At 39.4% G+C, this 16,037-nt stretch overlaps 1 protein-coding gene across 3 annotated transcripts in view; it reads right to left on the reverse strand.

Moving 5' to 3' along the window:
- The window catches only part of ERO1B (endoplasmic reticulum oxidoreductase 1 beta), a 29,072-nt gene extending 20,494 nt beyond the window's left edge, over positions 1 to 8,578 (reverse strand). For all 3 annotated transcript variants that reach the window (XM_076334161.1, XM_076334163.1, XM_076334162.1), the window contains exons 1-2: positions 8,290 to 8,578; positions 3,422 to 3,541 (exon numbers count right to left, since the gene is read on the reverse strand). In XM_076334161.1, the coding sequence (XP_076190276.1) occupies positions 3,422 to 3,541; positions 8,290 to 8,388 (219 nt within the window). In that variant the 5' untranslated portion in view covers positions 8,389 to 8,578. The remainder of the gene's footprint in view (positions 1 to 3,421; positions 3,542 to 8,289) is intronic.
- Between the last annotated feature and the right edge of the window lie 7,459 nt (positions 8,579 to 16,037).

The raw sequence follows: 16,037 nt of genomic DNA on the forward strand, positions 1-16,037 counted from the left end.
CTTGAAGGGTTCTGGCTACGATAAAAGAAACACACTACTTAATCTTTTAATTTGGAGTAAATTGAAATCACTGAGCCGTCTTGAACAATTATTCCATTAAAAAAAACCTTTATGCTTTGAACACATTTAACTGGCAGAGTACATTTATACTGGATCAGTGATTTGCTTTAAGTGGCCTGTTTTTTGGGGGAATACAGTAATAGAAGCCCAATGGCTATGTTCACTGAATTGTCAAACCAAAGCCTCAGCAATAAAAAAATATGAATAAAATTCAATTTTTTTCCCCAGCATTATACATAATACACTAAGCATAAGGAAAACTAGATCAATATGCTTCTGATACAAAGCAGGCACAATATGAAGAATCTGAGATGAATTATAGCCAGATATTACTCTCCCTCCAGTCTATTCTCTTAATTTTGACAGCTAAGAAATACCAAAGCTATGTACCAGAAGTAAAGAAACAACCTTTAATGCTTGAAGGATAAATTGTTCTGTGGCACCACGTACCCAAATTAAAGCAAAACAAAAAGAATTCCCTCTTCAAATGTTCTGTCAATACCACAAAAGATCCCCAAAGAGCAAAACTTAATGTTTGACTTGCTCAACTGCCCTTTATTATACTAAATTCCCCTACCAAACCTTTCAGCAAGCAAGTTCTTTCTGTATTTTCAAAACATGCATACAAAGCTAACTGCTATATAACATCTGAAGGAAAGACTGTTTTCCAGATTTCCATTTTAATGTACTTATTCAGCATGACTGGGAATTATAAATTCAGCTTTAAAATGTTAAAAGAGATTCCGCAGTCAAAAAAACCTAAAAAGACATTAAGCAGATAGTACGACTTCTTAGGAGTGATGACAACTATCTTCTAGTTACAGTTCAAGCCCCGCTAGCACAGATACATTAAAAGCAGAGATTTTAGGTTGCTTTTTCCTCCCCATTTCCTCTATTCAATCAACAAACACCATCCCTAGAAAAAAAATATGTAAAATTTTAGAATTTTTTGTATGTCTTCACTCATCATCTTTTTTTAAATAAAGCACAAAAAAGTGTTACATTTTACATCACCTTCACAATAAGACCTATTACATGAAGCATGCCCCTCCCACCAATTTCTACCAAAAAAAAGACCAGCTAACATAGTTAGACTACAACCTTCTTCAAAGTAAACTCTAACAATAAAACATGCTAACATACTTAGGAAGATCCAAGTTACTAGGCAGTCGCTGTTCTTACACAGAGAAACACTGTAAATAAAAGAATACTGCTGTCTAAACTGCAGATTAATTTAGAAAGAACACCTGCAAATCAAGATATACTAGTCCCAGAATGATTCAAGAGCACTAAAAACCAGCATGCGCACACACACTTCTGAGACAAACTGAGGCTGTATAACACTTGTACTTTAATCAGTACCAATCATGCACTGACTACACAGAACATCCTTCTACTTTCTTCAGGGCCTGAAACATTAGATTTCATTATTATCGTTTAGAGTATTATTCAATACTTGTCACACATTAAAAGTTAGATTCCTTATCATAAGGCTTCCATAGTTTGTGTGTTTTGATGTATAAAACTATACAGAGACAAAATCTTTTATTCCTTTATTTCTTTCATTGAGAAGTGTTCCACCAACTATCTAGAAACCACCTAGCACAATTTCAGCAAGACTTTAAAAAGAAAGTTTTCTTCGGCCTTTAAATAAAAACTAGTTAGTCCATTCAGTATTATACATTAAAGTTCAAGTTCTTTTATGGCTGTTGAACTAGTAACACAATGGGAATACTGTGACTGTAGTTACAAAAGTTCATGATCCAAATTCCTATTACAAATTAACTTACTTCAGAGTAGGAGTGTTTTCACTCCCAGAACAAGTATACTCCCCCCATGTTTGTTCAGTATTTAGCTACACTGTAGGTGACCTAGATGATCATTGCCTATCCTCACAATTTCCACATCCATCTATGTGCTTAATAGCACTTCCATGATTCTGTGCAGGGTCATCAAAAAAACTGTTGCTTATTCAGAGGGGAAAGGGTGAAAAATGTTCTGACTTACTTATTCAGTTTGCTTGTTCAACACAAATTCTGTTCTATCACAACTGAAAGTACTAAATAATGTGTGGTGATGGGTGGACTGCACACTGGCCCTTGTAATTGCCCATCTATTAGGAAGATCAGTATGAAAGATGTGGTGGGATTGCAACACAACATTAAAGTATGATCTGCAGAACTGCTGTTGAAATGAAGATTAGCTCTAAATTTGCAGGATTAAATTACTGTTGTATAAAACCTTGTATACCTGTTGCTCCTCCTGTTCAAATACTTTGTTTTGTATCTTTCTGTGCCTCTGGAGAATCTAATTACCACTACTATGTGTTGTATTATCACTGAAGTTGCACATATCTTGTTTCTCCTGAAAAGTGAAGCTAGAACTGTATCATGTAGCAGGAGGAGATTCAGGGTAAAGTTACACATTACTGCTTGCTCAGACTACAAAGGGAAGATTCTAGCACTTTTTTCTCCTTCCTCACATTCATAACTCCTTCTTGCACGAGTTTAATACTTGTCTGATTCCAGATCAGGTAGATAACTTACTACATCCTGGGGAAAAGGAAAAAAAAACAAACAACCCCAACAACCAAACCCAAACATCTAAGCTAAAAATCTTAGGTTAAAGAGATGCATTGGCCTAATGCAGAGTCAGACAAGCCCAAGAGCTAAAAGCAGGGAAGGAGCAGGATGGTCTGCCCTAAAAGGAGTGTAATCTCCTTCTTCCAGCGGCAGGCAACCATCTGGTTAGCACAGTCAAAATGCAACCTCATTTTCAAGTTAAGCATATCTGAAAACAGAAGTATCAGACTTCAAAGTCTTATTTTGCTCATCAGATTCTAATACAGAGAAAAAAATGTTTAAAGTCTTAAAAATTGATATTACATACTACTTGAAAATTGAATATTTTTACCTATTTTTCAAAGGAATAATGGTTCTCTAGATAGCAAACACTAAAATCAGAACTAAGACAGCAACTTATAAGAAAAGGAAATCATTGCAATATTTCCATTTCAAATTACACACATTTCTTAGAAGACAAGTACTGCACATTGTCAGAAAGTTGCTAATATACAATCCTTTTCTAGATACAGCAGTACAAAGATACTACCTTTAAAATTACCACTTATCAGTTGAATGAAAGAAGTCATGATTTACTGTCACTGACTCCAAGATTAACACAGCAAACACGACCTATTACCAACATAAATGTCAGGGACTGAAAACCTGCTACAACCAAATTAAAGAGCTGTGGGCTTCTAAAAGACAACTTAATATAGACAAGGTAATTTGATACGTAATCCTCCCTATATTTTCTGGATTTTATTTAAATTATTCAGGAAAATCCTTTCTAATTGTACCTTGTAATATCTGAAGTAATCACGTTCTTGCAGTTTCTGTATTTTGGGGAAGATCTTGAAAGTATTGAAGTCATCGATGCTTTCTATGTCACATAAGCAATCATCTAGGACCCCCGTGAGCTATTAAAAAAATACACAAAAATTTATTTTAATCAAGAAATGCAATATTAACTACAGAAAAATCCTCTAAAGAGAAAAAGATGGCAGTCAAAAGAAATGCAGTTCCATAGCAAATAATTTATTTCTCATCATTAAAATACTCTACAACATACCTTACACACTCAGAACTAGAAAATAACAGACGTTAGCACTTTTTCTAAGCTTAAGTCCACCTCCAAATGCGATGCTGAATCAATGTTAGCCAGATTAATACTTTCAGCCCTGAAATTTGTTGACAGATTCAGCATATAGAACCTTCTGCAGAATGAGCAGCAAGATTTTCCAAACTACGAACACATGGTATATTAGCACATCAGAGTTGCATACCAAGTATTCCCCACCAAATGCTCATTAGCTGAATTGCCTAAAAAAACCACCACAATCATGCATTGTCATCTTATTTTTTAATTCTTCTCAAAGCGTAAGAACACTCCAGCTAGTTTCTTTAGAGGCATGGGAGAAAGGGGAATACGTACTTCTGTGCCCAAGAAGTTAGTAACTTCACAGTTAAATTCTACAAGTAAATACTAGGAAAACCAGGTGCAGGCACCTATATTGTAAGGCTGTAAATCTATTGTGAAACTAAGTCTGAACTTTCCAGGTCCCATCCCTCTTCTTGTGCCAGGACAGCAAGCTGGTTCAAGGTACTGCACTAGCTAAAGACCACCTCTATGAAAAGGAGTGCACACAAGCTCAGAAGCGCTACTGCCAGCACAGGAAAGGAAGGCAGGACTGTGCAAGTAGCAGAGAGGACAGGCCCAACTAACTTAGTAGACTAAGCTACAGCAACGCTTTTACTGAGACCCTGTCAGTGTCTTAGTGAAAGGTGTAAATCAGTGAAAATCTGATTCTATGAACATTTGTATGATAAATTTCATTAAATCTGAACTAACTGCTCCTAAGCATAGCTTCTTAAAACAACTACAAACATGTTTGAAAAGCCTTTCAAATGTAAGTTTGAAGGCTATAGACCATATCTAAGGGAATGGAACCAAACACTGCTGGTTAACTACTACTATTCTTCAGCCAGACAGAAATTCATCGACATACATGATGGCCTAGAAAGCACACAAAACAGGAAAGCCCACACATCTTCTATCTTGCATGGGTTTAGAAGAACTTCTACCTATTAAAAGGTTATATGCAAAAGCAGATGATAAATATTTTGTGGCTTTTTTTTTCCCCTCCACAGATTTCACATAGATGAGATTATGAAATCATCTAATCTGTTTTATGCATGATAAATCACTCCACTACTTTACAGAACAGATACCCTTATATAATCAAGCTTGATGTAAAAGAATCACTAGAAACCGAATTGTAGGCTTCTGCTCTTTTATGAAGCATAAAGGAGGCCTGGAAAATGGATTTCCCCCAACCCCCTATGAGAATAAAGAGGTGAGGGTATGGCAATGAAGCATTTAAGTAGAAAATTCACCTCCTGTAGATCCTACTTTTCCTGAGGCACTAAATAGGCTGTCACAATTCTGCAGAGTAGATACGGCAATGAAGTAAAACTCATTGAAGGGAAGTTACTTTACCCAAAGTCTTCCATGCTGTTATGCTTGCCTTGTTAATGTTATCTAACTTCAAACCTGGGCAAACAGCTATGAAAGAGCCTATGTGCAATTAGAGGTTTTTCACAAAGCCAAGAAAGCTCATAGCCCACATGGCTGCCAACTTCAAAGTCAGAAGACAAAACTTGTTATTATTGATACTTACAGAAATAAAAACCCCATGCATTTTAATCTATAATGATTTTGTTAAAAATTTCAAATTTTCTTATCAGTCACACATAGGCAGAAATTAATTTTGCAGTCTTTACAGGTAACACCATACCACAAAACAAACAGCAGTACATTTCTTTATAATATAAAAAGGCAAAAAGATAACTCTGAGCATTTTGCTCAAATATTATTAAACTGTATAAACAGGATAAACCTTATGTGAAGAGCAATAATTTATTAAGCTGAAAGCAGTAGGAAAGATCCAAGAAATTTTCTATGGACTCAGAAGATAAAGAGTAGGAAACTATTTCGATGACCACCTGCTTACAAACATATTTTTACCATCTAAGCAAAACTGAAAATACTCTTTTTGGGGAAAATGTCCCAAATAAACATGCAGTAGTTACACTCAGTGACAAATCCCCACAGAAAAATAAAAAGCTGCAGTCTTTTTATTCAACTAAGATAGCAAGCTAATGGAGGTCACACCTTTGCCAGATGTCCCTGATAAAATCTCAATCCTAAGAACATCTTTCAAAATGCAGTACAGTTACTCAGAACATTACAAAGTTTCAGAAATAAACCCTCCCCAAAAACTAGAACTGGTCTAAGAAATTATTAAGAGAAAAATGAAAGTAACAAGAGCAAGCAAACTAAATTCTCCATTTCTTTCTCTCAACTTTTTCAAAACTGAAACAGTTAGCTCCCTGTATACATAAAATAGCAAAATCAATGTTTCCTTGGAAGGCATGCTCCAAAATTAAACTATGCTATATCTGTACCAAACCACAATTTATAAAATGGCTTGACAGCACATATGAAATACCAATACTGCACATCAGTGGAGTCAGTTCATAGCACACTAATACAACAGCAACACAGGCTTCAAGTACCCCAGTTAGAGGTTTTTTATTAGTCCAGGTATAGTCTTCAGTGCTCTCACTTGCGTAATGATGGAACACTCTAAGAACATGCAGAAAATTGTTTCATTTTTGTCACCACCTGCATCTTCCAGTGATTTTTTTCAAACTGGAGACACCAAAATAAGAACAGTGTATTACACAGTTAAAATTACGTATTGCAAGACCTACTTTGCTATTCACACAATTGGTATTTTGCCTTTTTTAAATTGAACTATACTAGTTAACTTAGTCCACAAATATAGAGCCAAACTGTACTGTAAGTTATCACAACTTTTATCACTATGGCCAAGTATCAAGCTTTCTTTTCATCTGTTAATTACTTTGAACTCTGCTATAAACTCTAAAAGCATTAGCCTACTATAATTTGTGTTCAAGAAGTTGTCTGACATTGAATAGCTGCTATTTCTTCTATATTTCCAATATGCTTATACAAAGTATTTCCACGTATTGTTGAACTTAGTTTGGTTCTTGTACAGATACCAGAGCTGTACTGGAAATGATAAACTTCTAACTTATCTTCTCCAAGATAAATCAACCCTTCAAAAGAAAAGGTCAATGTCCAACCTGCATCAATTTCTCCTTATGAAATCTGGAAAGAGAAATGTATTCAGCACTTCAACATTAAGAAAAACCTGAATAAATTCATATACTAACAAGCAGTCTATTCGTACAAACAACCTTATTAGTGTTATCAGGTTGCTGTACTTTAATTGCTTCAACAATTAGAAGACCACCTGGGATGACTTGTTTTGTTCCTTCGTGTTTTACTTCGCCATAGCTGCAGAATGAGAGAAAAGCTATAGGTAACATGACTCAAAGAACTTATGGCTAGCTTAACTTTTCTCTGCGCAAGTCAAACTCTAGGTATTTAAACTCTGAATACAACATGCTAATAATTTTATGAAATACCAACAACCAATCTCTCTGCCAAGCGTCATAAGAAAACCATGCCAGTTTGTTAATGGCTTCTTTAAGAATCCCAATTCAATTAGCATTTAGTTACACTAAAATAGCTACTAAAATAAGGGATTTTTAAACCTGAGAAAACCTCAACTTACAACAAAAAAAATTGCAATAAAAGCTATCTATGCTAGACTACTCTAGTCACTGCCTTGGATGGTCACTTCGAATATAGCATGTTATACAAAGCAGAAATTTAGAAAATATAAGAAAACTAATAATCAGATACAGAAGACAAATTTTGCTCCACGTGGACATCATATTTCCATATAAACTCACTCTAATGTCTTTGGCCTAGCTGAAATCCTTCCCTTCTTGACACCAGCTATTATTTCAGTCACGGTCATACTGCTGATGAATAGCAAACTCCCAACTACAGACACTTGTCCTTCTGAAGCTGTGAAGGCAGTTTACAGAAAGAAGGCGCGTTCTCATCCTTCTCTGTAGTGTGGGCAAACAGACACGACCTAAACACAAGCCAAGGACAGGCAATGATACTACCATTCAAACATATAGCTTCTCACCAACTTCATAAGGACACCAAAGTTTCTGCCTAAAGCCGAGGGTATGATCCAACCCAGAGCTCCTCAACACAACACCCCACCAACAGCAAGCAGTGTTAGCTAGATTAAACAACTCCTCTGTGTAGCTGGACCATTATATAGGGTACTACCAGTGGTTCCCAGGTCAACCAACTTCTCCCCTCACTGTAGCACCGGGGCCACACAGACGGGAGGCACCCAACCACCCGGCCCCGGGCTGGATCCCAGCAAGTAGCAGCCGTAGGGTATCGAACAGGAAGGACATGGGCTACAGACTTCAGCGAGGGATCCCCAGACTTCTCCACCGGGGAGGCTGCAGAAGACACGGCCCGAAGCTGCCCTCTCCCCCACGCCTCTCCGAAGCGCCCTCACCGCCTCCTCCAGCCCGCGACAGGAAGGACCCCTGCTTTCCTTCCCCTCAGGCAGGGGTCCGCAGCCCTACCCACGGCCGGTGGGGCATCCCTGCCCCGCCACGCTCTCTTCCCTCCTTCCCTCCCCACGCCCCCCCAGCCGTGACGGGACCCTGCCGCATCGTCCCATCCGCCGCTTGTTCCTACCTGGGCCTCCGCTGTCAGGATGCAGCTGAGCACCGCCAGCAGCCGCGCTGCCAGCCGTGCCCTCGCCGCTGCGCTCCGGAAGGCACCGCCACCGCTCATGCTGCTGCCGCCGCTCCGCCCGCCGCGGCTGACAGGGGAGGGCGGCCCTCGCCCCGTCGCGCAGCAGCCGCCGCCGCCACAGGAGGGAGACGGGACGAACCGAGGGTCGGCGGCGGTGGCAGCGTCTCCTCCCGGCGCGGCCGCTCCTGCCTGCGGCGGGAGCTGTCGGGCGGGGGCGCCGCGCGCACCTCAACCTGCCCGCGCGCTGCCGCCGCCACAGCACCGACGCGCGTACACGATCCTCTCACGCAGCCGCCGCCGCCGCCGCCGCCACCACCACCGCCGCCGCCGCCGCCCGCACGGCCGCCCAACCGCCCGCTCCTCCGGCAGCCGCGCGGCATCCCGGGAACTGTAGTCCGCGCGCGCGCGCGCAATCCCCGCCGCGGCAGGGCTGGGGCGGGGCACGGCGCGGCGCCCAATCGGAGAGGACCACGCGCGCCTCCAAAACAAGCGGCGAGGGGGAGGCCGCTGGGCGCGTGCGCGCGGCGACGCGTGAGGGGAGGCACGAGCGGGGCGGTGGTGGGGAGCGGTGGCCGTCCCGCGGGGGGTGCCACCCGTGCGGCCGCCGCTGGTAACGTGCGGCGGTACGGGCTGGGGCCGCCCTAGCCCTGCGCTACGTGGCTGCGTTAGGCAACGGCGCAGGCCGCAGGTTCCCCCGCCCCGCCCCGCCGTTGGGCGGCAGGGGGCCGCCGCCGGGAAGTTGAAACGTCCGGTGTTCACCGGCGCTCGCGTCCAGCCTTCGGCCGGGTGTCTCACAGAGACAAAAAGTACTTGTAGAGACTTCCCGTGTTCCTGCTGCTGCGAAGTGCTGGGAAGTGCCCTAGAGGTGAATTGTGTTGAGTGTTTAGAGGTGGCTTTTTTCCTTTCAGGTTAAACTGCCCTTTTCTCTCAGCACAGCTTCTTTTATTTATATGAAGATGGGCACGCATAATTTTTTTTAACAGCAAGAAGTACAGGGAGATAGGAAATACGGCGTTGCCTTGTCTGATTCTCCTACCCGTTCCCTTTGAGAGCAAGGGTAGATATCCTGGTAGGAAGAAGAGAGGGTAGGACCATCCGTTCCGGTGGCTGCTTGCTGTTAGATCAGTTTAGCTGCACCTAATTTTATTTTATTATATATTAATTTTTTACTGCCCCCTTAGGGAGAGTGGTTGGCACTTGAGAGGCTGAAAGTTGCGGTATGATATCAATTGAATTTGTCTAGCTATGCTTTGCCAATAGCTATTGGAACTAGTCTAAGACTGTTACTGCTGCTTCTCTTCAGTTCCTTTCAAAATCTTAAGAAAAAACAACCCAGAAAGGCAACAGCTCAGAAACAATCTTTTGCTCCCAACAGTTAAATGTATATATGTAATTCATTTCCAGAATTGCAAAAATTCATATTCCTGTAGGAAAACATGAGTGTTGCACTGATTCCATGTGCAGAGTTGCTGGAATTAGGATTTTCTTTTCAGTTGCTCTGCTAACCCAGGTTCTTCTTACACCCTTTCAGTTAGAGGGTGCTAAGTTAGAGTTCTGCCTTTACTGGAGTATGGAGGCAAGCTCTAAGGTCGAGGAAACTATTTTGGAGACCTTAAAAGTTTTTAGATTTGCCATTGTTATTTACCTAAAAATTAATTCAAATTAGTTTTCCATCGTATTTCTCCTTAAGTGCCAGTATGTCACAGATTTTGCATAGCTGAAAATGGCTTGAAAAGATGAAGGATTGATAGCTATGAATTACAGAGACCATGAAATGGAGTAGGCAGTAGTTTTATAGTTTGGTCCTAGAGAGATTATGTAACTGCTCCTTCCTTTCCTCTCTGGAGTACATGCAGTAGACCTATCATTTGGGAAGGATTAAATGAGAATCTATTCCTACTTTCAGCATCAGTGGACCAATAAATTTACTAGGTGTTTGAGAAGAAATGGCAGAACAGCTAATGTTTATGTTGCCATGGTTTGCTCTCACTATCGGTACTCCATACTTTATCACAGGTGGTTTGTACTTCTCACAAAGCAACTGTTTCTGTTTAGCAGATTCAGGTGAATTCATTCTATTTCTTTGCATTTTATAGCTTTGATTCTGGAGCAAATTTTCTGTCATGAGTACTAAAAAAAGCCCCAAAACCTTGAAAGAATCAAGCACTTGCACTGCCACACACTTGCACTGCATAAAGGACTATGCAAATTAGATGTAAACTATCATATTTTCTAAGTTGTCAGTTCAGAACATTTTATATTAGTTACAGAAAGTACTTTATTTCTTCACCTCTGACAAAGTCTTATCCTGCTTGCATCAAAAGTCCGCAGCAGTTTAGTTCTTGACTGCCGTGTTAGAAGCATAAGGAATTGGCTGTAGAAATGTATAATGAATAATTTTGAGGCAAAAAAAAAGAAATTAACTCCTTGTATACGTAAGTATTATCTGCTATACCAGAGCTGAATTTAGCTTAATACAGTTTTCTGAACTCTAGGGTATTTTCAATCTTATTTTATGTTTTAGTGTTGATTTCAACCTATGAATGCTACTTTGGTAGTGGTATAAAAATGTTTAAAAAAGTGTAAAAATCCTAATATAGGATTTCTTTGTGACATCAATTTCAGGAAATAGCTGCAGAAGAAACAGTCTTACAATTGCAAGTGAAACCTAACAGCATGTTACAAAGCTGGGAGTGCCTACTAAGCCTGTTTCTTTTAAAGAAATTTGCCGTGACATTATAATATTGTAGCCAGTGCTGAGGACAAGGCTTTACTGGGGAGAGGGATAATCATAGTTTACAGCTTCCTGGGCTCATGAAAAGAGTCTGGCATATATATTTGATTTTTCAATGTGGCATAAGAACAAATATCTTCTGTGATTTCATAATATGCATTGCTGTTAAAAATGTTGACAGTTTTATTTGCAAGCTCTAACATTTTCTTTCTATGTGCAGACAAAGAAAGCCTTGAACATGGGAATTAAAAACATTCTGTATTAGCAAATAAGTTAAATAATGCCCATCGGAGTCACCTCTGCCCAATCACAATGTTGTTCTCTAGAGTGGACAGAGATCTGGGTGCACCAGAGAGTGACAAACCGTCTTTTAGTGGATACAACAAATCTGCAATTACCAAACTTGCCTCTGGCCTGCAGAGAGGACACAGTGGGAACTGAAACAGATAAAGTCCTGCTACCTTTCTTGTATTAGCTCCATCAGTGCTTTTTATTTAGCTCTTATTTGCTAGAATTGAGCTTATGCACTCTGGTTGTACACAGATATCATGATCTGTAGTCATCAACCATGTAAAAATGTATCTTAGAAATTATTACGGACCAATTTCAGTGAATGAACAGGCAAAACAGGGTGGCTTCACATTTCAAGTTAGGAGAAGCTTGGTAAATCCTAGCTGCTTTGCCAAGTTCATGAACTAGATTTCAGTAATCTGAAACGTGAATTGCTGGAAATTTTTTGCCCTTGAAACTTTTGCCTTTATTTATTTTTCCAAATTAACATTTGAATGAGTCCTTTCTAAACTTAGGAGAGTAAACCGGAGGAATCAATACGTCACAAACTTCTGTTTAAGTCTGGCAAACAGCAGTGGTGGGAGTGCAGTGCCTGTTGAGCAATGGAACATCTTGAGGTAGCCTAGTTAGGAAGATTTGACGATATAGCAAGGCAAAGCTGTGAGTAAGAACTTTTAGTAGACCTCCTGATGTAAGTACAAAAAGCAGGCAAGTAGTGGAGCACGAGTTCAGTTGTTTATCAGGCCTGCTACACCTGAAGAACTTGTGTGCCCAAAACCCTGTTTTATGCAGCTGTCGTTAGGCCTGATACAAGTTATTATGTTTCCTTGCAAGTCATGCTTCACTGACATTCTGTTCTCACCTACTGAGATCTGCCTTAAAACCACAATATATGCTCAAGTCTGAGGCAACTGTTGCAAGTAACTTTTGAAAAGTACCCATGGGTGTCCAGACAAACAGGAAATGTCAGGACTATGGTCTGTAAATGGCAAAATAAGAGGTCAAATTCAGTATAGTGAAAAAAAGGAAAATTTTTAATATAAAAATTTCATACAGCAGTATCTTCACAATGAACATGAGGAGAAACAAAGATAGAATGCAGTAAAAATAAAGAAAAGCAAAGTACAAAGGAGGAGTACGTTTTTTAAAAAAGTTTTTGTAGGTGGTGAAAAATTAACTACAAATCTTAGCTATACACCTGTATCCTCGTTCCTGTGTTTAGTATGTGTGTGTTATAGTTGAATGTTAACAAACCGCACTGCGTAGTGTATGACTGCATGGTCTGAATCAAGAGTACAGAAGTAAAGTAATCTCTGGAGTCTTACTGTCATTCCTGTAGTACCTATCACTTTTGACGAAGGAATGCTAACAAAGAAATGAGTCTACTAACTCTGTCAAACTTGTGACTATAGCAGGTGCAGATGAACGTAAGTAATGTTGTTTAAAAAAAAACCCAAGATTTATGCACTTGCACTTTGTGTGCGTGTGCTTATCTGCCAACAAATCCGATTGTGAGGTAGAGATCTCAGCTAAATTATTATACATTTTATGGAAACAAGCAGCCAGGCAGGGAGACCCTGCCAGTGCCCCTGCAGAGGGATAAGCTGCAGCCTGAAACCAATCGTATTAGGCTCAGTTTCAATATGTCAATCTAGAGAAAGCAAGGTTTCACTGTTTCTGTGGCGCGTGTTTGACTTGGACACAGCACAGCTCCCAGAGTGGTGGGAACATTCCCATATCATGCAGTCCTGTAAGGCAAACTAATTATCCACAGGCTTATATAAGATGTGTGTGTCATTTCTTATATTTTCTCCATATAATGTTTCTGTCAAATGAATGTCAAAATTGTGACATTCCTGTACAACTGTAAAAGAACAAACCGATATAATTATTGGCAAAGAAAGTAGTTTTAACTTTTTAGCTGCTGGTTAATTATTCCTACTCCAAAACAGTCTCAGAATTTTAAGGAACTGGCCTAGCAACACACTGTCAGCTGCCGACAGTTGAAAGCTATCTATAGGATATCTGGGAAAGAAAATGCAGGGAGGTATTTCCTAACTCTACTGAAATACATTAGAGGTGAAGAGCTTATGTTGAAACAGAAGTATTTTACTCAGCGTGAACTTCCTTAGAGAAAGATGTTTGAAATGTATAAAGCAGATGAATGAGGAAGAATAAACAAGGTTGCCGCACGGTACTGGCAGGCGCACAATTACCATGACTATTAGCAACCCCTGTCAGGGAGGGGAAGATTACTGTTCCACTGTGTTAGTGGCATTTGTGATCTGGAACAGAAGTTCTTTATTCACCTGGGGGAGCAGCTGTAGAGCATCAGTTAGAAAAAGGTTTTGTATCTTTTCGTGGGGAGATAGCAATAATATTTTGCTGGACAGGAATATATCGTCCATGGCAGGAAAACGGTTTCATCTGCAGCCTTGTGCTCAGAAGGCGGGAAACCCCTTGAGACTGTGGGTTAATTGCTATTTCAAACAATAAACTAACTGGCTGTGTATTACCAGATAGTTTGTAGATCTTCGTGAAAAGTCTCTGTCCTCCTCAAAGATGGCTGTTTTTTTGATGGGGCCAGGAAAGGGGTGAGAAGAGGCATGTGTAGACTTGATTTGTAAAAAGTATTTGAAAATATTAGTTCTGTATTTGAGTGGAAATTTACAAAATCCTGAACTCTTCACATTATCATTAGTTACAGTGAATTTAGCAGCTTGCAGGGTTACAGCAAGATAAGATATAGATTGTACTTAAGTATAGAAATTTGATTAGAAAGTTAATCCACTGTTTTAGAGAAGGCCATTGCTTAAAGTTATCTTATTCTGGATTTAGTTTTTATGATAGAGTTTTATTTAGTTTTGCCAAAATAATTGCTGGCTTTCTGGACTGGTCAGTTAGTTAAGTAACAAACAAAGATTTCTGTATCACTCATTAAAGAATGATACAAGAACAGGCATGCAACAGCCAAATTAATCTGTACTGTTGACAGTGCTCTAGAGATATTTATATGTAATTGCAGGCTCCTCTTTCAGTAGTAGGAAAAAAAATGTTAAATTATGATGACTAACCTAAGTTTGTTATCTGGACTATTGGCTTCTATTATTAAATTCCATTATTTTAAAGAGTTATTTATGAATAATTTGTTAAAAAAAAAACCAACCTGTTTCAAATTGAAAAGCCAATGCAATTTACAGATACGCTTTTAAAAGTACATGATTTTTGACGTTAACCAGTTTTGGCTGCTGGCACAAGTGTTGTTCTGCTAAAATTATTTTGTTATTGTTTACTAAAATAATTTTTTAATCCTAACGTACAAAGATTTCAGGTTGTAAGTTATCAGAAGAGTAAATGCCACATTGATGGTAAAACCTGGCTTAGCCCCCAACCCCAATGCTTTGTATGTTTCTGCAGTTTACAGCCACCTGTGTAACAATAGTACCCTAGGGATATTGTGAAGGATGTTAGTGGATACATTTTTATATAGATTATACATATATTTATCCCAAGTTTTTGTAGTCACTGACTATATCTACTTCTGGGGTTAAAACCAGTAGTCTTCAAACAGCACACAGAGGCAATACATACATGCAGGTCCTCAGGGCTGGTACGGCATTCATTTTATTGAGGCATCAATTTGGCAGGTTTAAAATCCAGAAAATTCTTAGCTCTACTGTGGCTTTGTCATTCCTTACAGTTATAGGAGAGGCTGCAATTATTACTCTAGCATTTGTGCAGATCTGTGTTGGTAAGAATACACTTTCTCCACCCTCTAACTCTCAGCCTGATTATCCATCACCAAAAACACTGTGCCTCTAAGGAAATCTAGGGAAACATACAGAATCAGCAATTTTATTTCTAATTAGACTTCGTGTTACCCTTTTAAACTAAGAAATGCCTCCATTCTTTGAGAATGAGTTTCAATATTAATGTGGAAGCAATCAGAGTCAACCCGTACCATGAACAGCTGGACAATATGCCTAAAAAAATACTACTTTGGTTTTTACACATCATGAATTACAGAAATGTTAGTGATCTGTTAGCTCTACCTTGGAGATTAAGATATATAGAGATATATGTATGTGTTTGTGCGTGTGTATAACCCAATGGCAAAACCTCCATTTATCCAGGTGAAATAAGGGTGATGCTCTGAATCTTCTAAATACCATGTCAGCACTCTCACTGGTAGGATGAGTTAGGCATACACCATAGGAGCTCTCCTCACAAAGACTTGCTCTTTTACAAGAATTCACAAATTCAGTAACAGAATCATTGAAAAACATTAATATTATTTATATTAATGAAAAGCCAAATAGCAGGATGAGCCACTGTATTCAATCTAAATTCTGAAATTAAGAGCAATTTAATCTTTATCACTTTTTTTTTTTCTTTTTGGTTCATAATGTGCATGAGAGGTGGAAAATAATCTGTGGAAAAGCACTCAATTTTTAATGCTTTATGGACCGAAGGCTAATTTTAGTTACTCCAGTGTAAGCCAGTTGACTGAATGGGAGCTCTCCCAGTGTAACAGAGTAGAATTTGGCTGTAAAGCTACTTCGTTGATAAACAAGCGGCTTAAATTCGGCTGACACACAGATGTGGTCTTTATAATGGCACATTCAGTTATGCTGGTTTCTTTTGTTTGTACTGTACAATAAAT

This window comes from Aptenodytes patagonicus, chromosome 3, assembly GCF_965638725.1.
Source record: "Aptenodytes patagonicus chromosome 3, bAptPat1.pri.cur, whole genome shotgun sequence".
Taxonomy (NCBI): domain Eukaryota; kingdom Metazoa; phylum Chordata; class Aves; order Sphenisciformes; family Spheniscidae; genus Aptenodytes; species Aptenodytes patagonicus.